Raw genomic sequence first — 25,685 nt, 5'->3', positions numbered from 1 at the left:
CGAGTATTTTGTGGGGAAGTGATTTGAGACTACATAAGACCCTGTTCTGCGTTCAGCGTGCACTAGCGTTAACATGCGTGGAGGATTGTTGCTTGAGTCAGTTTTTACTGTGAGGGTTGCCAGATGCTGATTTTGTAAATTCCATCATTCCTTGTACATTTATTAGTTGGCATTTGATTATAAGGCAGGGCTTTCCCCTTCCTTATTTATTTATTTATTTATTTATTTATTTATTTATTTATTTATTATTTATTTATTTATTTATTTACGTACATACTTGCATCAATATGTATTCATGATTGCTGTTTTATTCAGTGAATTATAATCCTGACTGTTACTTATTTTGACACTGAACTTGTCCATTCCATAGATTTGGCCCCTGGGATCCCCTTGAAGGTAGCGTGTCCTTTTGACATAATTCTTTGAGCTCTTTTTTGCTTTCTGGTAGATGTTCCAAGCTCTTGAACTTTCTTTCCTGACATGGTGGAAGCAGCCATTTCTCCAAGAAGCCCTGGGTGTTAGGTACTAGGAAATTATTACTTTTAGACCTTTTCATTGGCGAGGTTTAGTAACAGTTGTATGTACATATGCACACACATATTCATTCACTGTGTTTTCTATATATAACTGAGTTCATGCTAAGGTAGCATTAATGAGATCTGCATTGTGAGTTTGATATGGCGAGGAGTCAAGGATGACTGAAGATTTTCGACTGAAAAAAGCCATTTACTGAGATGGAGAAGACTGTAGGGGGAGACAGTTTGGAGGAAGAGATGAGAAAGTCACATGTTAAGTCTGAGCCGTCCAAGAGGAGATGTCGGGTAGGCAGTTGGATATTTGAGCCTGCAGCTCATACAAGAGTTCCAGGCTGAAATACATACCACTTCAAGACAACCGGCTAAACTTTCTGGGCAAAAGTGATGACATTTCTTTAATAACCTATTACTCTGGAAGCAGCAAGTATGTATTGTAGAAAATTAGAATACAGGAAATAGAGCAAAAGGGGGGGAAATAACGGTTAAAACTTAATTCCATATCCCTTCTGATCTCTCCTACAGATTTTTTTCTAATGAGGTCATTTTGCAGTTAATCCCTTTTTTCAGTTGACAATTTCATCTAATCCCAGACCACATTCAGATTTCTTCAGGTGATCCAACAATGTCAGTTACAGCTGGTTAGTCCAAACCTATATCTGATACACAAATTAATTACATCAGATTGCTATGTCCCTTGAGTCTCGTACATTTCATGCCACTGATTTGTTGATGAGACTGGGCCAGTTGTCCTGTGGAATATCTCACCATCTGGATTTGTCTGGTTGATTCGGTGCAGTGCTATTAGCTCTTTGTGTTATTTCTAACAATAAAATTATTTGCTGCTTTTTCTGAAACACCCTTCTGTATAAAAGCTTTTCATAGCTTCTTGATAGCCACAGAATAAAGGCTAACACTTTTTAGCTCATTATTTAAATCCCACCAGAAATTATCATCTTTGCCTAATCTCCCACTGTTCTTCCACCCGAGCCTTTCTGGTCCAGCAGAAATAGAAGTAGACAGTGGTTAAGAACGAAGATTCTGGAACCAATGGTCGTTAAATCCCAGCTTTACCATTTATTAGTTGTGAATTCCGACAATTTACTTCTCTCTGTCTCTTAAGTGGAGATAACAAATCAGTTGATATTTGCATCACCTTTAGAACAGTGCCTATCATGTAGGAAGTGTTTTATAAGTATTTGTCAAATAAATTAAAAATGCTAGCCTAAATTCCCCCTTCTCCAAAACAAACCCTTATTGCACTGTCCTGTTCAGCACCTTTGCTCATGACTTTTTCTCACTGGAGTGCTCTTCCCTTTCCTACCTACCCACGGAAATTTAAATTCTCCTTCAAACATTGAACTGATATTAATTGAACACCTATGGAACCAAGGCTCTGATCCAGGTGCAGACACAGACTTAGTCCTCGAGGACGTGTCAGTGTCTCACGTTCAGGAAGCTTCTAGTACTCTACCGAGGATGCGGATGCAGACTAACGAGGTCCCTGCAGTGTGCTAAGTGTTATGACAGGTGGAGTTCAGGGTGCACCAAAGGCAAAGTCACGTGGAGTCAGGGGAAACTTCTGGGAAGACGTGATGTGTAAGCTGAGACTTGAAGAAAGAAAAGGAACTAGCGCATTGAAATGGGCGGCAAGACCAGGGAAGAGGGTGGCGCTTGGAGATTAGAACGAAGAGCAGGTCACCAGACTGGAACTTTCAGGCAGAGCGTGGCTAAAGGTGAGGCCAAACAGGTAAGCAAGAGCCAGGTGCCAGAGGGTTTGAAAAGTATTAGGATGGGCCTTCTCACCTCCCACGGCCTGTGGGCATCTTCCCAGGCGGCCTCGGCCAGGTTGCTCCCGGACTTCTTCAGTGCTCTGACTAGAGTGGAGGGTTGGCATTGGGGAAAGTGGCAGTAAAATAGTCTGAGGTGACTTGTTTTGGGAAGAAGTAGAAATGAGATAGAGGGTCGGAATCTGACATGAATTAAATAGAAAATCTTGGACGTTTCCCTATGGATGAGAAGAAAATCCTAAAGATTATTCAGGATGGGTAATCACAGAAAAGGAAAATTCTCAGAGTGGGAGGGAGAGGTTTCTAGGAACTGTAATTCATTAAAGATGGAACTTTGGTTTTTGAAGGGGAGAAGAGATGAGACTGGAAGAGAAGGTTAAGATCCAGGTTAAACATGGAGACTAAGGCGTTTGGGCATTTTTCAGTAAGAAGTTGGAAATCATTGACAGATTTGATATGAGAAATAATTTGATCTGAGAGGTAATGTTTGAACATTAGAAGATGTAGAGAGTAAATCGGAGGGGACCAGTCAGGAGGCTATTGCTGTGCTTAGTGATGTAGGTCAAAGGCGGTGAGCCCAGCAAGGAGGAGGTGGGAGGATCAATTTGATAGATACTATTGGAGACAAAATTTGCTGCACTTGGAGATTTATCAAATGGGGGTGAGGGTCAGATAGGGAGGAGAAGGAATCAAAGAAGATTGCTAAGGGCGGCCGGAGGGCTCAGTTGGTTAGAGCACGAGCTCTGAACAACAGGCTTGCCGGTTCGATTCCCACGTGGGCCAGTGAGCTGCGCCCTCCACAGCTAGATAGAAGACTACTACGAGCTGCCGCTGAGCTGCAGGAGGGGCAGCCGGATGGCTCTGTTGGTTCGAGTGCCGGCTCTCAACAACAAGGTTGCCGGTTCAATTCCCGCATGGGATGGTGGGCTGCTCCCCCTGCAACTAAGATTGAAAATGGCGACTGGACTTGGAGCTGAGCTGTGCCCTCCACAACTAGATTGAAGGACAACGACTTGGCGCCCTGGAGAAACACATTGTTCCCCAATATCCCCCAATAAAATTTATTTTAAAATATTGCTAAAATTCTAGCTAACTGCAGGAGCCATAACAGATGGAAGAGGGGGCAGATTATTATTAAAACACTGAAAAATCAAGCTCAAGGTGCCTCTGAAACTTAGCATTGACCGGTAAAGGGAAATCCAGGCTTGCTATCTGTGGGTATGGGTGGGAGTCATGGATACGTAGGTGGTAGTCGTTAAAAGCATGGAGGTGGACGATTATGCTGATAGCACTCCATTTTTTATGTGCCAGGCACTGCCTTTCATGCTTTATATATTCAGTTCTTATAACAACCTGTGAAGTTGTCATTTTACAAAGAAAAAGAAAGTGACGAATAAAAGAGTTAAGTAACACATGGGACCCAAAGCTAATAAATGACAGAGCCAGGAGTGGCACCAACTATCTGACTTAAAACCTGAAATCTTAAAACACTATCCTGTGGGTGAATAAAGAGCGCTCAGGAGAGAACCCTGGGGAGCAGCGACATTTAAAGCATGACCGGAGGCAGAGCTGCCTCTGTACCTGCCCACCTGGGTATATGGGGGAGGAGCCAAAGAGGTTGGGGGTGGGGAGGAGTAGTCAGGAGAATGGTTATGATAGAAACCCAAGGAGGAATTACTAACAAATGGTTCTGTCTGCCCGAAGCCACAAAGAAATAACATTTTAAAAAATCTCCATTGGGTTTTAATAAGTTGGAATTTATTGTTAACCTTGGTAATTGCTGTTTGGAGTAATGGCAACATAAATGAGATCGCATAATTTATGTAAAGCTCTTAGTATAGTAGATTGCATATTTGAGTTATGAATGAAAAGGTAGCTTCTGTAATTAGGGCATTAAGAGCAGTTCCAGTGGAGACAGCAAGTATATAAAACTGAAAGATCTTGACTGACTCAGATGCGTTGACCTGGATGGGATTAAATATGGATGGGTAGATACACTTTTTTGAGAGAAGTAATTCCCATCTAATGAATTCTACTTTCTCTGTGAAATTGCATGGAAGCTTCTCGCTCAAGAGTGAGAAGGAATGCGGTAACATGGGGCTTGACAAGAGTGGTCAAAGTTTGAAATGGCTCTTACAGCAAATGAGAAGAGATGCTGACTGAGGGCGTTGAGGGTGCAACTGAAGTAGCCTGAATTTATATGGTTTCAATCCTCCTGGTGGTGTGATTTTTCTTCAGCAGAACCCAGGAGCAGAAAGAAAGGTGCAGTAAAGACATTCTGTTAGATGAATCCAGATTTAGGATTTTGTTGCATATGCTAGAAAGGATAAATTTCGGGGGAGGAAGAAAAGACAATGAAGGTTTAAATAATTAATCAAAGACTCTGGAATTGATTAATAAAGAATTGAATATTGGATGAAACTGTAGAGAAAATAAAGAACTGAGAGTTTGTTGAAATTGAAGAACAAATACAATGGAAATGGGAGGTTGTGGTCAGAAATGTACATAGGAGTGGTTCTTGGAAGTCACTGAATTTGAGATCAAGAAATCGAGAGGCTAGAAAACATGATGGATCATCCATATGAATATGAAAAGTGTCCAGGATAACAGTGAAACTTGGGGTGGCGTTACTCAAGGTTCCAGATGGTGAATTGATTGGGCCTTATCATGGGCCTTTGAGAAAGGTTGACGTAGGTGTGTTTAGGGGATCAAATTGCCAACTTACCAGAACATCCATCTAGCGGTGAAAGTAGCAGCACTAGCAGTGGAGCCTGTCTTCCTTCCAGTAGATGGGAGGACTTGGGTGTGTTTGAGTGGTATCTGGACTGGCTGATGAAAGGAGTCTGTCTGCAGTAAGCATGGTAAGAGGAGGTGATAAGAGGAAGTGAAGCAATTTGCCCAAGGTCACATTCCGATTGGATTCTAAAGCCCTTGCTCTTTCCACTAGCCCTGGTGTTTTTGCAGCAAAGTCGAGTGGCTTCAACTCAATTTTTTATCTTCCTAAATGTTTGGGAGAACAGTTTTGTATTTTAGTTTCTCCAGAGTTAATGAGGTTTTTTAGTGCCAAGTATCTATAAAGTAAAGTAGAAATTACTCTAGTACCTTGAACAAAACCTTAACCTGAAGCAGATAAGGTTTTTAGGCATTAGGTTCAATAAATTAATCACATTAGTTCATTTATTCGTCCGTCCATCCATCCAATCGCAGTTACACAGTTAGAGAACACTATTTGGAATAAGTTGAGCTAAGTATAAATTGACTCATTTGCTTTTATTGTCTTTTGTCATGTCTAGCCGCCTATCCCCACCGTTTGAATCTCTTTTACCTTGCCAATGATGTCATACAGAACTGTAAAAGGAAAAACGCGATCATATTCCGTGAATCATTTGCTGATGTACTTCCTGAAGCAGCTGCTCTGGTGAAGTAAGTAAATTCCTACTGCTCTTGAGATCTAAGCTTAGAACAGTTAGAATTTTAGTTTTCCTTTTGACCCATTATTCGTAAGAACTGTAATAGTTGCACATGCTTGGAGATGGAAGGATATTTTGCCCAAATTGTTCATTGCAACTTTCCAGCTAATACGCACATTTTTCCTTTGTTCCCTTTTTGGAAGCTTGTCTTTTATTTACTGTCTGCCTCCTCTCTCCTTACTTGACCATATCTATCTCCTGGTGGTGCTCTCTGCCTGTACTTCTTTCAACTGCTTCTTTTGTTTTTGTGGTTTTGGTTTTTTCACACATTTTCATACTTCTTTCAGAGTCTGAAATCTTGCCCCCTCCATGAAGTCTGTGTAATTAAAAGGGAAATGGAAATATGTATTCCCAACTCCACATTGATTTACTCCATTCTTAGCAAAATTGTATCCAGTATTTCCTGAAGTGCTGGAATACTTATTTCCGATCTTATTTTTGTCTTGTATTTATTGTTTTTCTAGTGTTTCATTCATATTTGTAAGTTGTTTGTTTGGTCAAGAGAGACACACATAATTGGAGGATAAACAGTTATATGGAACAATTAAAATAGCTAAATATTTCCTCAAATTATGCATAACGTATAAATATATGAATATTATATATTATTGATCCACTTGTCAGTATTAACCCTGTCAGAACTGCATGATCCTGTTCCTTTGGATTGTTAACTTGAGATGTCTACTTTGGTATTACAAAAGATGAAAATATGGTCCTACTTGAATGTACTAAGTAATAAAGATTTAGACACATGTCAGAAGTACATAAAAAAATAATAATAATAGCACCTAACATTTATTGGACACTTGAAATTGACCAGATATTATACAATATTGTATATGTGTGCTTTAAGTCATTTAATCCTAGAACAGCTTAGAAAGTGGTTACTACTGTTATCCTCATTTTAAGGAGGAGGAAACAGTGGCTTAGATTAAGTCGCTTGCCTAAGCTCTCACAGCTCCCTGGGTGGCGGGTCCGGGCCATGGGGCATGGGGCCTGCAGAATTCCCACCCAAGCCTTGGAGACCCCAAAGCCCATGCTGTTTGCCGCTTAACCACTAATCCATGCTGCCTCTTTACATAAAGAAACCGAGTAATTTTGAGTAAGAAAAGCAGAATGCTGGATGACCTCCACTTAGAGTTTCTGCTGTATATATCACTGTAGTCTTTTTAAAACGTAAACTAGTATTTCCTAGATTTAGATTTCATGACCTAGTTCAGCGATTAATATAGGGTTGTCAGCTTCTATTTCACCCTCTAAAGATACTTTTAAAAATAATTGCTTTGTGTTACTATTACTATTTCACAGGAAAAGGTGGGAAGGACTAATCTCAGAATAAAGTACAGTCCTTTAAATTAAAATTTTAAGCTTTGAAAAGGTTCTTAATGAAGGGTATCTTCAGAAACCTCTAGTAAATAAAAAATTAAAAAAATGTGAATTAAAACATTCCGAGAAGGCTGCCTTCTATCCTCATTATTATTCACCATTGTGTTGGAGATGCCATTCATTTCTAAATAAAGAATGCATTTAGAAGAGACAGAATTGTCATTGTTTGAGGACAGTATGATTGCCTAGATCAGAGGTAGGCAGCCTTTTTCTGTGAAGGTCCAGATAGTAAGTATTTTCGGCTTTGCAGGCCATAGGATCTCTGTCACCACCACTCAGCCATTCTAGCATGAAAGCAGCCATAGACAACACATAAACGAGTGGGTGTGGCTGGGCTCCAATAAAACTGTATTTACAGAAACAGGACGCAGGCCAGATAATGGCCCAAGGTTGGTAGTTTGCCACCCCTGGCCTACATAGAATCAACTCATAAGCGAGTTCCATAAATTAGCCAGATTCAAGTTCAACATAGAAAAGAAGTAGCTTTTCTGTACGTGGTAGCAGTACCCAGTTTAAAAATGTCAGTCCCAGGCAAGTAACACAGATGAGTGAAGTGGGTTGAATGAGAGGAAAAATGCATCTAAAGGGGCAGCAGTTCCTCATAAAGAAATATGGATCCAGTGTTAACACTTGCTTCCAGACTTTCCAAAGACTTTCTTCATTTTAAAAGGTCAAAATCTGGATTTTTATGTGCAGTCTCCCAATTTTTAAATGTGTGAAGCTAAGTCACATTTTAAAAATGTATATTGTTAGCCAAACAAAACGCACCTGATAACTACTACATTTGAGCCATGGGCAACCTATTAGAGACCTCTGCATGAAAGCATTATTTTATTCCTTTAATCCTTTTAAGGAGTTACTGGACTTCACTTGATTGAAAGTTGCTATGGGGTGGACTCACTCATTTTAAGAGAGATGAGCCATCTTCCAAATGGGTTGGGGAACTTTTGCTTCCCAAATAATTGTCTAATTGTTCCAGTTCCTTTTTATTAAATTGCAGCTTATCCTTCCCTTACCGGTTTGAAATTCCATAGGCTGGAGAACCTGGAGATTTTGTTTTAGACATCCTAGTTACTATTGTCATGTAAGGGAGACATCAAAAGGGAGGGTCATAAATGAAGCTAAACCAACCTGAGGAGATTTATTTGCCATTTGTGTCCTAGACATCCTAGCTGAGGGACAAAAATGCCAGTTCATCTGAATGTATGCATCACTGTGAGAACAGAATAGTTGAAACTTCAATTGGAAGCACAAGGAGAGTGTCTGTGAATGTCCGAGTCGAGTTACCACCTGGAAAACTGTGGACTATTCTTCCATTTCTATAAGTTTTGCATGTGCGCGCGCACACACACACACACACACACGCACGGTTGTAGAAAAATCCCTATAATAAATGAAGATTTGCTTGTATAATGTCAGGATTGTGTGAGAGTAGATATCTTTGATGTTGGTGGAACTTTCCTAAGGCCTGTTGCTATCCCAGGCTTCCATAAAAGGCAGTCATTTTTACTTTAAAATTCTCATCTTTAATTGGACTGAAAAGTGAATTTACGCTTGTTATCATCAGAGCTGTGTGTGTGTGTGTGTGTGTGTGTGTGTGTGTGTGTGTTTTGACTCTGATGGTATAGAGAGAGAATTGTGTGTATGACCTTTGTTGGGAAAAGATGTCATGACAGGTTTTGCGGAAATGATGAGCTTGGTACTCTGGAATAAAGCCAACATAAGAAGGGTTTGGGATGTCCTCACAGCTAGTTGTTGGTTAGTGAAGGAAGTCTTGACTATTTGGAGTTTGAATTTTGGCAGTTTTCTTACTTTTTTACTAAACTGTCAGACCTGCCTTTCACTGTCTTTACACACTTTCAGAGACTTATCTACTCATGGTTTTAACTGTTACTCGTGTAGTAATAACTGCTATATCTCTGTCTCTGTTGTCTAAAACAGTCATGCGCCTTATATTTGTATAAAGCCCCACTCCTATAATTTATGTGAAAATGTTATAAATTGAAATTGTTATACAATGTTTTTTGAAACTCACAGTAACCAACTTTGGAGGGGAGCAGACTGGATTTTATTATTCCTTTTTACAAAATGAGAACACTGAAGCCCTGAACAGTTAAGAAATTGCCCCGAGTAAAATGACAACTTAGTAAAAGACCTGAGACTGGAACTGAAGGGTTTTTCGACTCTTAGTCTTCTATTATTTCTGTTCTACTACATAGTCCTAAACCTAACTTAAACTTTTTTATTTTATAATGGCCCCTTCGTCATTTTAAATTCTTATCCCTTCATTTCTAGTCTCTTACTAGGGGCTGATTCTTGTTTCTTCCTCCTTTTCTCTCTGCCTTTTAATCTCTATTTGTATTATCTCTGTTTGATACATTTGCATTATTAGAACAGTCTTCTAACTAGTTTCTCAATTTCTGATCTCCTTTTCATTGACATTAGGCTACATACACATTGGTGTCCAGAGATCTAATGGTTTAAGAGCATAGGCCCTGGGACCAAGGTACATGGGTTTGAATCCTCTTCTGCCACCTCCCAGCTCTATAACTTTAGGCAATCTAAGTTAGCCTCAGTTTTCTTATCTGTATACTGGAGCCAATAATAGTCCCCACCTTACAGAGTTTGGGAACTAGATGAGTTAATAATACATATAAAGAGCTTAGAACAGTAACTGGCATATAATAATAAATGTTAGCTACTGCTATGATGATGAGGATCATGGTGGTTACTTCTATTATTAACAAACTAATGTTGCCAAATCACTGCTCTGATCATTCTTTAACATACATTTTTATATCACTTTATGATTTAACAAATTCCTTTCCATCTTTGTTACTTCCTTTGATTCTCAAACTAACGATATAATATACTTAGGGCAAAGATTATTATCTTCATTTTATAGGTGAGGATACTGAAAATAAATGATATACAACTACTTTAAGATAGGTAATTGAACATTAAAAAACAAGAAATAATGAGATCATGTCACTTGGTAGCCTTCACGAAGTTTTTTTTTCACTGTGCAAGTACCATCATCCAGGCTCCTTTGAAAAGTCCTTACGGCCCTCTGCCATCAAATCAACCTTCCTTCCTATCCTGTCACCAGCTCTCCCATGTCCCAATAATGAACCATTGCTCTAGCCAAATACTCATGTTTTAATGTAAGTGCTTGGGAATTTTTCTTCCTGGAATATCTCTTCTTTCTTGGGAAGCAGCAGAGCTTAGAAGTTAAGAATGTAGTCTTTGGAATCAGGTTGCCTAGGTTCAAATCCTGGATCTACCACTTGTTAGACTAGTTAATTTTCTGGGCTTCAGTTTTTTCACCTGTAAAATGTGAATCATAATCCAGCTTGTGCATTTCGTGCCAACTGCGCTGTCCTGATTGTTGCCGGTGGTGTTGGTGAGTTTGAAGTAGGTCTCTCCCAAGCATGGACAGACCCATGGGCATCTCCTTCTGGCTTATACACTGGGTGTGAAACAACTACTGGTTGGTGTTAATAAAATGGATTCAGTGGAGCCACCCTTCAGCCAGAAGGGATTCAAGGAAATCGGTAAGGAAATCAGCACCTATGTTGAGAAAATTGGCGACAACCCTGACCTAGTAGCATTTGTGCCAATTTCTGGTTGGAATGGTGACAACATACTAGAGCCAAGTGCTAACATGCCTTGATTCAAGGGATAGAAAGTCACCTGTGAAGACGGCAACACCAGTGGAACCATGCTGCTTGGAGCTCTGGGTTGCATTCTGTCACCAGCTTGTCCAACTGACAAGCCCTCGTGTCTGCCACTCCAGGATGGCTACGAAATTGGTGGTGTCCCTATGGGCTGAGTAGGCAGGTATTCTCAAATCCAACATGGTCGTCTGTATTCTGATCAGAGTTACAGCTCAAGTTCTGTCTGTGGAAATGTACCTTAAAGCTCGGAGTGGAGTTCTTCCTGGGGACACTGTGGGCTTCCGTGTCAAGGATGTGTCAGTTGAAAACATTTATCGGGGCTCAGGTGATTATCCTGAACCATCCAGACCAAATCAGTGCTGGCTGTGCACCCGTGCTGGGTAGCCACACAGCTCACATTGCCTGTAAGTTCGCTGAGCTGAAGGAGAAGATTGATCACCATTCTGGTAAAAAGCAGGAAGATGGCCCCAGATGCTTGAAATTACTAATTTTGTTTCTGGCAAGCCCATATATATGGAGAGCTTCTTTGACTGTTCTCCTCTGAGACTTTTTTGTTGTTTTCCTCTCTTGAATATGGGATAGACCGTTTCTGTGGGTGTCATCAAAGCAGTGGACAAAAAGACTGCTGGAGCTGGCAAAGTCACCACGTCAGTGGTTGGAAAAGCTATCTCAGAACTATTTGTCTCAGTTGGCCGTTTAAGTTTAATAGTAAAAGAATGGTCAGTGCCTCTAAAACATAAAGTCTACTAAATTAAAACCATATAAAATATATGATAATTAAAGCTAAAAGGACAACAGTGCATCAAAAAACCAGAAGGAAAGGAGGGTGTTTTACAGACCATCTGATTTTTTTGTGTGGCAGTTTTATTAGGTTTCAAAATTAGTATTTTTTAATGGAAATAACCAAAAGTCTGTCACAGAATTTTGAGAGCCATTAAAAACTTGCATGAGGAAAAAAAGAAAAAGAACATCCCTGACCTAGATCCTTCACCAGCAAGTTCATCAAATATGGAAGGAAGAAATAATTCCAATCTGTACACACTTGTTCAGAGAAAAAAAGAAGAGAAACAATGCTTCTCACCTTATCTAAATGAGACTAGCATAACCTTGACACCAAAACTGGTCCAAGAGTGTATGAGAAAATTATAGACCGATCTTATTCATGAACACACATGTGAGAAACAACTCGAGACAAGCAGAACATAAAGAATATAGTCTATGGCCATACCACCCTGAACGCGCCCGATCTTGGAAGCTAAGCAGGGTCGGGCCTGGTTAGTACTTGGATGGGAGACTGCCTGGGAATACCAGGTGCTGTAGGCTTTAAAAACAACAACAACAAAAAGAATATAATATATCATAACCGTGTGGGGTTTGTCGCAGGAATGGAAGCATGGTTTAATATTGGAAAATAAATTCATATAATTCACTGTGCTCACAAATGAGAACAGAAAAATTGAATGATGATCTCAAAAGGTGCAGAAAAAGTGAATGAAAAATTCATTTATTATAAAACAAACCAGAAATAGAAAAGAACTTCTTCATCTAAGAAACACATCTCCCCAGAATAAAAACCTATAGCAAACATGTTACCTAAGAGGAAGAAAACTAGGATGGTGCCCAATAGCAACATTTCTCTTTAACTTTGTAATGGAGTTCCTACCTAGAGCAGTAAGGGAAGAAAAAAAAAAGAACGTGCGCGCAAGAGAGAGAAGGTATAAATGAAAGGATTGAAAAGAGAAAAAAAAACAAAATTGTCATTAATTGTAGATTATATGATTGTACACATGGAAAATGAAAAAATCTATAGATAAATCATTACCATTAATTGAGAGGGTTTAGCAAGATTGCTGGACTTCTGTAGTAAAATTAATTATTTTAACTATATACCAGAAACAAAGTAAGAGAATGAAAAACATTTTAATTCTTTATACTGGAAAAAAAGAAAAGAAACACAATTGATTCTTGTTATTCACGGTAATTATGTTCCACAAAGCTGTCATGAACTCTGAATTAGCAAACACTGAATCATTGTTCCTCGGGGAAATACAGGTGCCAACAAGGCCCTGGTTATATTTTCATCAGCTGATCACTACATAACCTTCCTTTATGTGTGTTTGCATATAAAAATACCTTATTTCATATATATTAATGTTTTGTTGATTCATTAACACAGACGTCACAGCTAACAACACTATAATGCCTGAACAAAGTTTAATACAGGTGCTTAATAACACTAGACAGAACTTCAGCACTAAGCTTGGAGGCCATTTTAAACAGCAAAATCATTAACAAAAGCACAAAAATGCAAGGAAATTTGGCACTAAATAAACTATGAAAAAGACACTTGTTTCCCATTTAATAGCTGAAACGAGATTTTAGGGATCACCCTGTTTGAGCCTCATCTGGAACATTCACATCAGCCAACTCAAAATTTTCGCTACACGTCCAAGAAAAACTGCAAAAGCACAAGTATTTCTGTTGGGGTTACAAATAAATTTTAGCAAGTGAATTTAGCAATTGCATTTGCAAATATAGAATGTGCGATTACTGAGGATCAACTAGAAATCTTAAAAGATGTGCTAAGATCTCTATAGGGAAAATTATAAAACGTAATTGAGAAACATTGTAGAAAACCTAAATAAATATTTGTGGATAGGGAAGACTGAATATTTAACAATGACAGTTCTTCCCAAATTGATTTTATGAATCCAGTGCAGTCTTAATTAAAATCTTAGAAGGGGTTCCCCCCCATTTTACAAATTGACTCTGAATTTTATACAGAGCTATAGAGAATTCCCACCACCACCACTCCACAGAGAGAGAGAGCCGAGAAATTCTGGAAGAATGACAAGGTGGGAAGACTGTCTTTACCAGATTTCAAGACATAACCACAAAGCTACGATAAATAAAGCAATTTGGTATTGGTCTAGAGATAGCCAGAGAAACTAGTGGAACATAATACAAAGTCTAAAAACTGACCAATGTATATGAATATTTGATTTGTATATAAAACTACACATAGTGAAAAAAGCTTTTTCATAAATATTGCTGGCACAATTGGCTATTTATATAGAAAAAAAGAAATTAGATCCCATTTGCACCACACACAAAATTAATTCCACTTATTTTGGAATTAATTACCTAAACATGAAAGAACTATAAATCTTTTTGAAGACAATGTAGGAGAATATCTCATGACTTTACCTCATAAGTTCAGCTGCATTAAAATAAAGAACTTCCATTTATCAAATGATACCATAAAGAATGAAAAAACAAGCCACAGAATGGGAGAAAATATTTGCAATGCAGTCAACAATGGGATTAGAAAGAATGACGAAATAAGAAGAAAAAGACAAAAAAATGGAAGTTTACCTGGCACTTATTAGAAATTAAATTGCTTAAATATTTATTAATACCACTTTTAAAACAATAAATGTGAGTAACAAATTTTTTTTTTAAGTTTAGTGAGGAGAGCGGTGGTGGTTCGCGTTCTTAAAGATCTCTAATACATGGCTTAATAGCAGACAGCTAAATTCTCTTTGATGCTTCTGCATTCAGTCTATTGTGATATCATGTGTCATACAACCTTAGAATTGCCGAGATATAGCATTACATATAAGTCCAATCAGGAGAGAGAAACCACACACCAGTAATTTAAATGAGGAAGATGTAACTTAAAGAAATGTTAAGTAGGGGTGGCCAGTTAGCTCAGTTGGTTAGAGCTCTGAAGAACAGGGTTGCTGGTTCAGTTCCCACATGGGCCCGGGAGCTGCGCCTTCCACAACTAGATTGAAGGACAACGACTTGAAGCTGATGGGCCCTGGAAAAACACACCATTCCCCAATATTCCCCAATAAATTTATTTTTTAAAAAAAGAATTGTTAAGTAGAGAAAAGGTAACTAACTACTAGAAAGAATAAAAGAACTCTAAGGTATGATAGATGATATAGTATTTGCAGAAAGCATGTACTCACTTCCTCTTCTGGACCCAAGGGAAAAGTGAGAAAGGAGCCCCCCCTCTCGTCCCAGCTGAGATTCAGAAATGAGGAAAAAGTGGATTGAGACAAGAATATGTCACCTGCCACTATAGTGGACAAGAAAAAGGTGGAACGCACTCATCACTTAACTGCTAGAGCAACCCTCCCCCCACTCCCTCTGTGCTAAAGACACGCTGCCAGGATGCCTGAATGCAGCCTGAATGTTCTCTGGTCCAAAAGAATCCCAAAAGAATCCCTACCACCTCTTCCAGCCTCTCATTGTCACTCCAGGGTCCTCTGTTGGCAGAGTCTCACAATGAGCCAAGGGGAAATAGAGTTTGCAGTCTGGCTCCAGTGTCACAAAGAAGGGTCATTTAGAACAGAGAGGCAATAAATTAATAACTGGCACACACCTACCAGGTAGGACATAAAATTGTGAAGTCCACCAATACCAACGTTAGCAAGATTGTGGCACGATGGGAACTTTCATACACTGTTGGTTTGAGGGTTGATTGGTATAAAAACAACCTCCTTTTACAAAACAGTTTATGTATGAACACCCTATGACCTTGCACTTCCACCCCTCCCTAGTCATCCTCTGGGAAACTTTTGCATGTGTGCAGAAAGTCTGTGGAAGAGAATTTTTGTAGCACTATTATTCGTGGTAATAAAAATGCGTAAACACCCCAGATCTTTTTCTGCAGTAAAATGGATGCTGAATTGTGGCTTATTGGAATACCAGGCAACAAGAAACCTCCCTGCATTGTTTTTATATTTCTTCTACAGTTCCTATAAGATAGGATTTTAATTTTTGCTTCTGATAGTTTTTTTGTCAAGCATTTTTTATTTTAACAATTTTCCTGCTAAAGTAAGATGGCCAACGTGACATAGAAGCCCTCCTGTGAAGCAGGATAAAGTGATTCTCCTTACCTCCACCCTTCTAGATATGTGTTGTTAAATATTAAGTGATAGCTTTTTGGAAAACATGTTATAGTATGTGATTGATTGATTGATAGTTTCAACCAAACCTTTAAGAAAAAACAAACTATTCACATTGTTAAGCCTTATCTTACTCTGTACTAGTGCAATTGGTTTTTTTGGACCAGGTTCTTCATTGTTAGATTTCATCTTACTAGATTCAGTCTGTCTTTTGGGATACCAGTTGTCAACTTCTTATCCATCAAAAAGTTTAGTGTGTCGTCCTCATCTATGCTACTGATTAAAAAGTATTGAGTAAGAGTCTTAGACACTGTAGAAAAGCATTGTTTTAAATAAACATCAAAAGACATTTGGAAAATAATTTGTTGACAACTTTATTTTCAGATTTCTAGTTTGAGATACAAGTGAACATTTTTATATATGTATCTCACTTTTTCTTTCTCTTCAGGGATCCATCTGTCTCTAAGTCTATAGAACGGATCTTTAAAATCTGGGAAGATAGAAATGTATACCCAGAAGAAATGATTACGGCATTAAGAGAAGCTTTGAGTAAGTGTCTTTTTTCTCCTAAAAGAAAATTGGAGTCATTGTTCAGTCTTTAAAATTATATGTATTTTTATAGATCTGGTCCTGTTGCTTAATAATGGAAAATAAAATTTTGGATCTGGTCTTACTTGTTTAAAATTAAATACTTATAAAACTGTGAATTAAAATTGAAATAGAATTGATTTGGGGAGGGTTGGATTTTGTTTTTGACTAAAGAAAGTCAAGCATATTAAGTGATGATGTCCTTCTGGTTATTTTCCTCCTTTTGAGTGTTTAAACTGTTCCTTTTTTGTGTGTATTTAATAATTACTATCCTGTTCTCTTACTGTTGGAGAATTTTTGGAAAGGGTTTCAGTTTTCACTAAGTATTTGATATTAAGCATATATTGACATTCTTCAGTCTCTATTTTGGTTTAGATTTGCGGTAAGTTGGGTACCTGTTTTTTAAAAAGTTGTTTAGTTCCTATGTATTAGATGCATGGAATTAAGTCATTGAATAGAAGCTGGTAATATCTGATATCATGACCATTATTTGATTAGAAATTTGTTTTAAAAATAGCATCTCCTAAGAAGCTGTTAAATTCTTCATTGAATGTGTTAACTGGTCTTTTTAAAAAGCTGCCTGCCCTATACTTCTCAAAATCTGTAATTTCATTTACTATAGAAATCATGTTTATTTGACGGCTTCTTAGAGATCTGGTAGGTATTTTTAGTTTTTTAATAAAAGTGGCAGTAAAGGGAAGAAAGAAACGACACACAGTCTCGGATTGCCTTTTTTCATGCTACAATTTTGGCACTGAAGTGGACAGACAGACAGCTTCCCATAATGCCAGATTGCAAAAACTGAAATGTTTTCCAGGTACCACTTTCAAAACTCAGAAGCAGCTGAAAGAAAATCTGAACAAACAACCGAATAAGCAGTGGAAGAAATCACAAAGTAAGGAACAAAATCTCAACTAATATAAAATTAACTCCTCTTTTGGGAGCAGAAGAAAATGTAGACCATTTGACATCGTACCTCCATAAACCATGGGCAAGCCTGTGTTTTCCAGGCCTGGGAGGCCCCCAGTGACTTACACTAAACAAGCCATCATGGAGTCACTTCTTTAAAAACAAACAAACAAACAAAACAAAACTACTTTTAAGCAAAGGACATGCAGGAAAAGGGTTTAAATGAGTGAAGATTCAAGAGTAGTTGGGGGATTGAAAGAAGAACATGATACTTGGTAGTGGCCAGGCTGCCTCTCGGGTTCAAAGATGTCTGAATTAGAGGCAGCTGGCATTAAACAGCAGCGCTCAAGAGGAGCCTAGGCATTCAGAAGCATTTCTGTGGGAGCCATGACATCCTTCAGATTGGGGGATACAGTCTGCCAGATTAGACATGGGCCTCAAATCCTGGCCAGAAGCTCGTTCTCTAACAGGAGCTCCTGCTATGTCTATCATGTTTACCCAGCATGGGAACAAGGGAGTGGAATACTGCATGCGATAGACGGCTGTGGGCCACACTGAGGAATATTGAGAAAGACCTGAAGGTGTGGAGGGAACAAGGTAAAGGACAGTGAGAAGTGGGAGGTGAAACAAGACACTTGGGATGGTTTTGCTCCAGCAAGCGCATGCCACTCATCAGGATTAAGGGAATCCTCTGACATCATTTCGGTTCTAAGTTGCATGCCTAGGAACCCCAGGAGCCGCCATTTCAGCCACAGTTCAACCACAGTGATAATGTACTTAGAGCTTGTCTTGCCTGTTTTGCTGAGAACTGAGTCAGCAGGAAAAGAAATCCAAAGCTAAATAACGTAGGAATAGAGTTGATGTCTGTAGGTGATTTTCTTCAGCCAGTGCTCAGGATTAATTGGATGTCCTGCTCCTGGACACTCTTAATTTGAGGTATTGAGATCCTTTTACACGCAGTCAGACTAGGACAAACGGTACTTCATGTGTCTCCCAATCAGTAATTCTAGGGCTTTATGACTTAAAGGGTCTGTTGGAGGTAAGTAGGTCCGTCCTATCTAAACAATATATTTTTATATTGACCATACTTAGGCAGTGTTCAAACTTGATATTCTGTTTATTTTAGTAATTATGCTATGATTTAAATAGGCATGTTTGGCGTATGTTCAAAGTACACCCTTAACTAGAAAAGGTAAAATTTTCCTTAATATTAGTCAACTTTTGCTATCTGTATTGATGACCTTTTGTTTCATTCCAACAGCATCCACGAATCCAAAAGCTGCTCTCAAGTCTAAGATAGTTGCTGAATTTCGAGTAAGTTAAGCATATGTTTGACATGCCAAAGCATGTTACCCCCTTGTTGTGTTACCGTTGTCTGTGTAGTCCAGTAAGATTTCTTTTTACTCAGTTGTACATCAGTTATATTTTAAGTTCTAAAGGAATCCAGATTGGCATCAGATTACTTGGAGTTTCATCTGTTCCCCTAACGGAAGAAATAACCTTCTTAGAGAATACCTATTACGGGATTTCTGTACTGAGCCCCCCAACTGGGAGTTCATCTTTCTGTGAAGCTCTCCTAAATTAGAATTTGCTTAGAATTAACATAATAAGACTATTTATATAATTGAAATGTAAAGAAGATATAAGTAGACCTTAGTTTTAGTCTTAACTCTATAGCCATAAATTAGATCTGAATAACTAAGGAAAAGGATCTTTTAAAGCATATGACTGAAAATAGAGTTTTGACATGAGAAGTGACATCGCTGTCTCTGACTATGAGGAAATGTGAAGGGTTTTTTGCTCTTGGGGTTTTGTTAGGTTTTAATGGGGAAAGATAAATAAGTCGATCTCGTAAGTGCAATTGGACTCTGCTCTGTGTTCAGTCTCAGGCGCTCATTGAAGAGCTGTTGCTGTACAAGCGCTCAGAAGATCAGATCGAATTGAAGGAAAAGCAGCTGTCAACTATGAGGGTAGATGTGTGCAGTACAGAAACTCTCAAATGCTTAAAAGGTAATTTGTACGTCCTTTTACCTAGAATCACTCAGATTTTCTTTCCAGGTTTGTCATTTTCTAATGATGAGACTGGTTTCCCCAGGAAGAGAACCTTAGGTCGTAGAGAGCAGCTTGGGGTTCCCAGGATTTCTTAAGTGAAGTCCTGCCCTTCACGCTGTGCCCCTTAGACTGGCACGGTGGTACATGCGGGTTACATCTCCACAAAGCTGGAGAAAAAGAAATTTAAAAAACCCCAAGAAATGCTGCCATTTTCATCACTTCTAGTGCTTTCTTGATGTATTGGCTTACATATAGACAGCTGTATTTCACGTGTATGGTTCATTGGTTCGGGTATGTTCTTTCATGAGGTTACTGTATTGCCTCATAAAATCTAGTTGGTTGCTCTCTTTTCCTTACATTGTAAATTACAAGGACTAATTATAATAATAATTAGTTAGAATATAAATCTCAAGTAGAAATTATCCTTATTTGTTCACTGCTATATCCAGCGCCTAGAGCAGTACTGAGTACGTAATAGGCTTTTCATAAATACTTTTGAAATAACAAGTAAATGGCTACTAGATATTCATTTTGGTATCTGTTCTTTGCTTGAACCATGCTTTAAATTTAACATGTTACCTAATTTAATCTACACAACAACCCAGAAGCATAGTAAAATCCTCTGTTGTGGACATGAGAAATCCAGGGCTTCATAAGGAGATGAGTAGCTTATCTCAGTTACCCAGCTGGTTAAGAGCCAAAGCCAAAATTTGGACTGTTATCTAAAGCCATATTGCTACAGTCATGAGAAAGAAGTATACTTAGGAGCATAAGTAGTAGTTTGTAATGTCACTGTTGTTACAAAGCATAATTCGTGCTTTGTACTCTTCTGATATGAAATTATCAGGGGTCTTTTTGTGATAGGAAAGATGAATTTTTAGTGTGATTCACACAGAAGTCATTTATCTTTTCTCTGTCCAAGTTTTCTCATCTGAGAGCCTATTTTCTACGTTCCGTAGGGTAAAAGTTAATGGTAGAAGTGAACAGAATCCAGCCTCATCCGTTATTGCTAAGTAGCAGTGTGGCGTCAAATTTGTGAAAAAAACTAATCAGCAAATTTTCTTTCAGTTGGACTTCCTTTTGTTTACCTTAATTACACGTGCCTTTGTGATGCCCTCTTGTTTAACTTACAGATTCACAGTAATCATTTTAATAATGTTCTGTGATTTGGAGAAGCTTTTTAAAGGTGAAACTATGAGACTAAGATGATTACACACTAAGGCAGCAAGAACAGGTTCGCAGATCACCTAGAGTGGGGTTTTCTTCAAAAGATTGCACTTTTTTAATCCTGAAATGAATACTTCCTCTATTATTTTAGATAAGACAGGTGGGAAGAAGTTCTCCAAAGAATTTGAAGAGGCAAGCGCCAAGCTGGAGGAATTTGTGAATGGATTAGATAAGCAGGTGAAAAATGGGCCCTCACTAACAGAAGCACTGGAAAATGCTGGAATTTTCTATGAAGCACAGTACAAAGAAGTAAAAGTGGTGGCCAATGTAAGTAGTAATTACAGCTCTTACATGGATTGCTTACTGCTGTCGGTGACTGTTCTCTGTGTTATCTAATTCTGTGAGGATAAGCAGTATTACCTTCAGTTCACAGATTAAGAAGTTACTTTTGAAGAGGGTCGGTAACCTCGTGCAGGTAATATACAGAGGATGCCCCCAAAAATGTATACACATTTTAAGAAAGGAAAAAACTCTTAAAATTTGCTGATAGGAACCACTTTGAGCACCTCTTGTAATTGTGGAAGTCAAACGTATCTTGTATTCATCTTTTGTGTTCGGTATATATTGTTACAATTTTAAGACAGTTTTTTCCTTTCTTAAAATGTGTGTACATTTTTTTGACACCCTCTGCATATGGCTAACAAGTGGTGGAGTCTCAATGAAAACCTGGGTCTTTCTGACCCAGGCTGAAGCTCATGCCTGCCCTGATTGTTATGCCTTGAGGTCTTAGCATTTCAGGGAGGTACTGTTACAGGATATAAAATCAGGCTGAAGTATGTGTACCTTTTTTTAAAAAACAGAAAAACTCGATAGAAACATTCTGTTACTAAATTTCATGTAAGTGGACTGAATTAAGGGCCCTCTTTGTCCCCATCTCCAGTGGAAGGGGAGTTGATAATTAGACATTTGTCGAATGGCCTCTGCATGTACTTACGTAATTTTTTTTTTAGTTTTAATCACTATACATGATCGTAAAAGTACATGGTATTGTAGATCCCACGAGTCCCACTTCTAGGCGCAGTTCCTTTTTAACTCATTTACCTATTCTTTTTTTCTGGCATTTGCCTCCATATTTCTAAATAATATGCCCATATTGTTCTTTGTTGGTTTGTCCTATTTAATAAATATCTATTAACTTCTTGATATGACAAATGAGGATTTAACTTATAAATTTCTGTCATCCCCTTTTTCCTAATATTATTATGTAACTTTTAAATCTATGGCTTATCTTTGCAAATTGAAGTATTGCAAGTTGAACCTTGAACAATGTGAGGTTTAGGGGTGCCGACCCTTACTCCCTGTGCAGTCAAAAATCTGCATATAACTTTTGACTTCCCCCCCAGACTTAACTACCATGCAGTCACCCCTCAGTACTGACTAGGGATTGGTTCCAGAACCCCCTGCAGATACCAGAAGTTGCAGTGCTCAAGTCCCATATGTAAAATGGCACAAAATAATGCATACTGTCAGCCCTACTCATCTGCAGATTAAAAATAACTGTTTTTGATTCGTAATTGGTTGAATCTGCCGGTGTAAAACCCAGGGATACAGAGGGCTGGCTGATTGTATATTTACTGAAAAAAATCACATATAAGTGGACCCGTGTTGTTCAAGGGTCAACTGTACTGTTTTTTGACCGCTAACTCTAGACTCGCCCTATTTTGTGAGAGGATATTAACATCCCTATCTTTTCCCATTAGTTTTCATCCAGTCGTTTTCCAACTTCAGTGAACTATATACTTTTATTTTGTCAAGATTAATGATAATTACATTCCATTCTATAATCATATTTGTCTTACTTCCTTGCTGTAAAGGATGAAAATTAATAAAGAAAGCCTACATTATAATGATATAAACATTGTTCACTGCGAGGTCTTATGGTAACTGATTATGTTAATAGATGTTTGGGTTTTTTCCCCTAGAATTTCTTTTTTTCTTGCATTGTTTGCCTTCTCATAGGCCCCACCGCCCGATTCTCTTATCACATCAGATATTCTGAACCTACGTTTTCCCCAGAGGCCTCCCTGCCCAAACTTCCTTTCTCCTGCTTCAGTTTTATGTCTTAGATTCTTTCTATCCTAGGACTTCTCTTTATTGCTGTTCTTAGATGAGCCCTTTATTTTTCTTTTCTTGGTACCTCTCGTTTCACTGGAGCACATCCTCAATTAATTTCTTCTTTTCTTGGTACCTCTCGTTTCACTGGAGCACATCCTCAATTAATTTCCCCAAAAGGGGATTTTCAAGAGAGAAATTTTGTGAGTCCTTATATCTAAAAATGTCTTTCTTTTTTTCACATATACTTTGATATTTTTGGCTGGGTGGAAAGTATTTCACTCCACAGTTTAGAAGACATCACTTCATTGTCGATATGAAGTCTTTGCAAGATCCTTTATAGATGACTGGTGGTTTTTTTTTTTTGTCTGAAAGCTTTTAGGGACTTTATCCATGGTGTTCTGAGATTCTTACAATGATGTACGTGCGTGTAAGATTTTGTTTTTCATTCATTATCGATTACTTGGTATGCTCTTTCAGTCTGAAGATTGGTATTCTTCAACTCTAGGATAATTTCTTTTTCTCCATTTTCTTTGCTTTCTCTTTCTGGAACATTGATTCATCAGCTGTTAGACCGTCTAGAGCAGGGATGTCCAAACTTTTTTCAGCGTTTTTCACCAAGGGCCATATGCGGTAAAATACACAAACAGCCGGGCCACTCACTCGAGGTGAAGTACGTATTGCCTCACCTGGTTTATTTAAGTAAACTAAATATAGTTTTGGAATTTGCTGCGGGCCGATTAACAATGGATTGCAGGCCGCAGTTGGCCCGCGGGCCGCAGTTTGGACATCCCTGTTCTAGATTAATCCTCTGTGTGTCCCATGATCTCAATCTTGATCTTTTTGTTCTGCTTTGTCGAAGATTTCAACTTTATCTTCCAGCTTCATCTTTTCGTATTTTTATACTTGATACTCGTATTTTAAATTTCTAAGAATTCTTTTTTATTCTCTGTTCCATTTTTTTTTTTTTTTACAGCAACCCTTTCTGATTTTATGGATATCTAGGGTCTCTGAAGATAACAAAACCTTTTTCTCTTTCCTGAATTGTCTTATTTCCCTCTAGAGTCTTTTTTTTTTCCTCCGTGGTCTTTCTCTTTTATAATTTTGACTTGTATCAAATACTCAGGTATCTCTTTGTCCATTCATATTGAAGAATGAGGTATGAAGAAGTTGATTGGGGAGTCTCTATCCGTGGGTAGGAATTATCGGCTCTTTGGGTTTAACCATTCAAGTCTGTGTAGTGAGGAGCTGGCTAGCAGGGCAGGAAGAGCCCTAAAAGCCAGAAGCCTGGAGGCTTTTTGCCAGGCTATTTTACCTCTTTAGAGAAGAACTCATATTTTTTACCTGGGACTTAGGGCCTTGGCCACCAAGTATGAAAGTTGCAGAGGGGGGTGTATTGAGTGATTTGTACTCCCACTTTTAATTAATTGTCCTGATTTCAACCCCCCTTCTCAACATCACCCTTTTACACTCATTTTCTGGATCAAAGCTTCTCAGGGATTCTGCAGACAGATCACCTCTCCCAGGTGTCGCTCCCTTTCTCATACTCCTAACCTCATTTTCCTCCACCCTTCCTCATCATGTCTCATGTCTTCCATTCACTTTCTGCCTTCTAAAAATCTGTAGAAATCTTTTTCTCAAGGATGCTTCTTATTGTTGGTTCATAGCATTGTATCCCTATATTATTTTATAGGAGTCTCAGAAGGTAGAAAGCATGAATGGGAATGATGAGTTCGTCACTTTGACCCCAAACACCATTTTATCATTTTGAATAGTGACCTGTAATCCCTAGCCCCTCATTTATATAAAATCATTTAGTCTACTTTGGAGGCTCCTCAACAAATGGCTGGGAGAGGTTTATTCAGCAAGCATTTATTGAGCACTGAATCTTTGCCAAGCATTGTGCAATATGGAGGAAAGAGACACTACTCTCATAGAAGTCTTTGATCTGATGGAAAAAATAGAGTGAAACACAAAATTGCAATTCTGTGTGATAAATGCTATAATAGAGGTAACTACAGGGTCCTCTGAGAACATATTGAAGAGATACTTCACGTCGTTTGGGAGTGGTGTGGGAGATAGGGATAAAAAGGAGTTTCCCAAAGGAGCTGAAATTGCAGTAAATCGATAAATGAAAGCCCATCATCTCTGAAGAGCATTGTCAAAAGCATGGGCACGTAAGGGAGCGTGGCAAAATTGGTGGACCTGAGAGCAGTTTCTTATTGCTGGGTGTGTATGAGAACGTGATAAATAAAACTGAACAAATAGTCAGGAACATGATTCTCAAAGTGGTAGGAGGCAGTTTTAGGGTTTCAATTTTGCTAGTGACGCGATCACATTCACATTTCAGAATCAAGACAGCAGAATGGCAAATAAGAGAATATGAGGAGCAGGGAGGCAAGTTATTTTTCTCTCCGTCGCTGGGTTTTAGTAGTTATACAATGCTGTGCCTGGGTGTGGTCTTCATATTCATCTGGTTTGGCGTTTGCAGAACTTTTAAACTCAGTGGTGTATTAGTTTGTTAGGGCTGCTATAACAAAGTACCTCAGATTGAGTGGCTTAAACAACACTAATTTATCGTCTCTACTTCTGGACGCTAGGAGTCCAGAATCTAGGTGTCAGCATGGTTGATTTTTTTTTTTTTTTCTGGGACTGTGAGGGAAGGTTCTGTTCCTGGCTTCTCTCTTTGACTTTTCATGGGTGTTTTCTCCCATGTTTCTTCACATTGTCTTCCCTCTGTGTGTGTCTCTGTGTCCAAATATCCCCTTTTTATAAGCATACCAGTCATCTGGATTAGCCCGTCCTACTGACCTCATTTCAACTTGATTACTTCTGAAAACACTGTATCTCCAAATAAGGTCACATTCTGAGGTGTAGGGTTAGGACTTCAACATACGATTTGGGGGGCGGGGCGGGGGGGGACACAATTCAACCCATAACAAATGGCAGGATGGTTTTCATAAATTTTAGGAAATTCTTAGCTGTTGCCTCTTCAAGAATTGTTTCTATTCCATTCTCTTTCCTTTCTTCCTGGAACTCTATTAATACGTATATTAGGTCTCATCACTGTTCCAAATGCCTT

The 25,685-nt window shown here is 38.5% G+C and overlaps 1 protein-coding gene across 4 annotated transcripts in view; it reads left to right on the top strand.

The window, feature by feature from the left end:
- RPRD2 (regulation of nuclear pre-mRNA domain containing 2) overlaps window positions 1–25,685 on the top strand; it is a 66,830-nt gene that overhangs the window by 25,143 nt on the left and 16,002 nt on the right. For 2 of the 4 annotated variants that reach the window (XM_081025535.1, XM_081025537.1), the window contains exons 2-7: window positions 5,617–5,746; window positions 16,224–16,324; window positions 17,181–17,258; window positions 18,534–18,586; window positions 19,156–19,282; window positions 20,643–20,818. In XM_081025535.1, the coding sequence (XP_080881661.1) occupies window positions 5,617–5,746; window positions 16,224–16,324; window positions 17,181–17,258; window positions 18,534–18,586; window positions 19,156–19,282; window positions 20,643–20,818 (665 nt within the window). The remainder of the gene's footprint in view (window positions 1–5,616; window positions 5,747–16,223; window positions 16,325–17,180; window positions 17,259–18,533; window positions 18,587–19,155; window positions 19,283–20,642; window positions 20,819–25,685) is intronic. The other 2 variants (XM_081025536.1, XM_081025538.1) reach the window with 1 other exon arrangement.

The sequence above is a fragment of the Rhinolophus hipposideros genome (genome assembly GCF_964194185.1).
Source record: "Rhinolophus hipposideros genome assembly, chromosome: 19".
Taxonomy (NCBI): Eukaryota; Metazoa; Chordata; class Mammalia; order Chiroptera; family Rhinolophidae; genus Rhinolophus; species Rhinolophus hipposideros.
The sequence above is the reverse complement of the archived record's forward strand: the minus strand, read 5'-3'. Positions and strand labels throughout refer to the sequence as shown.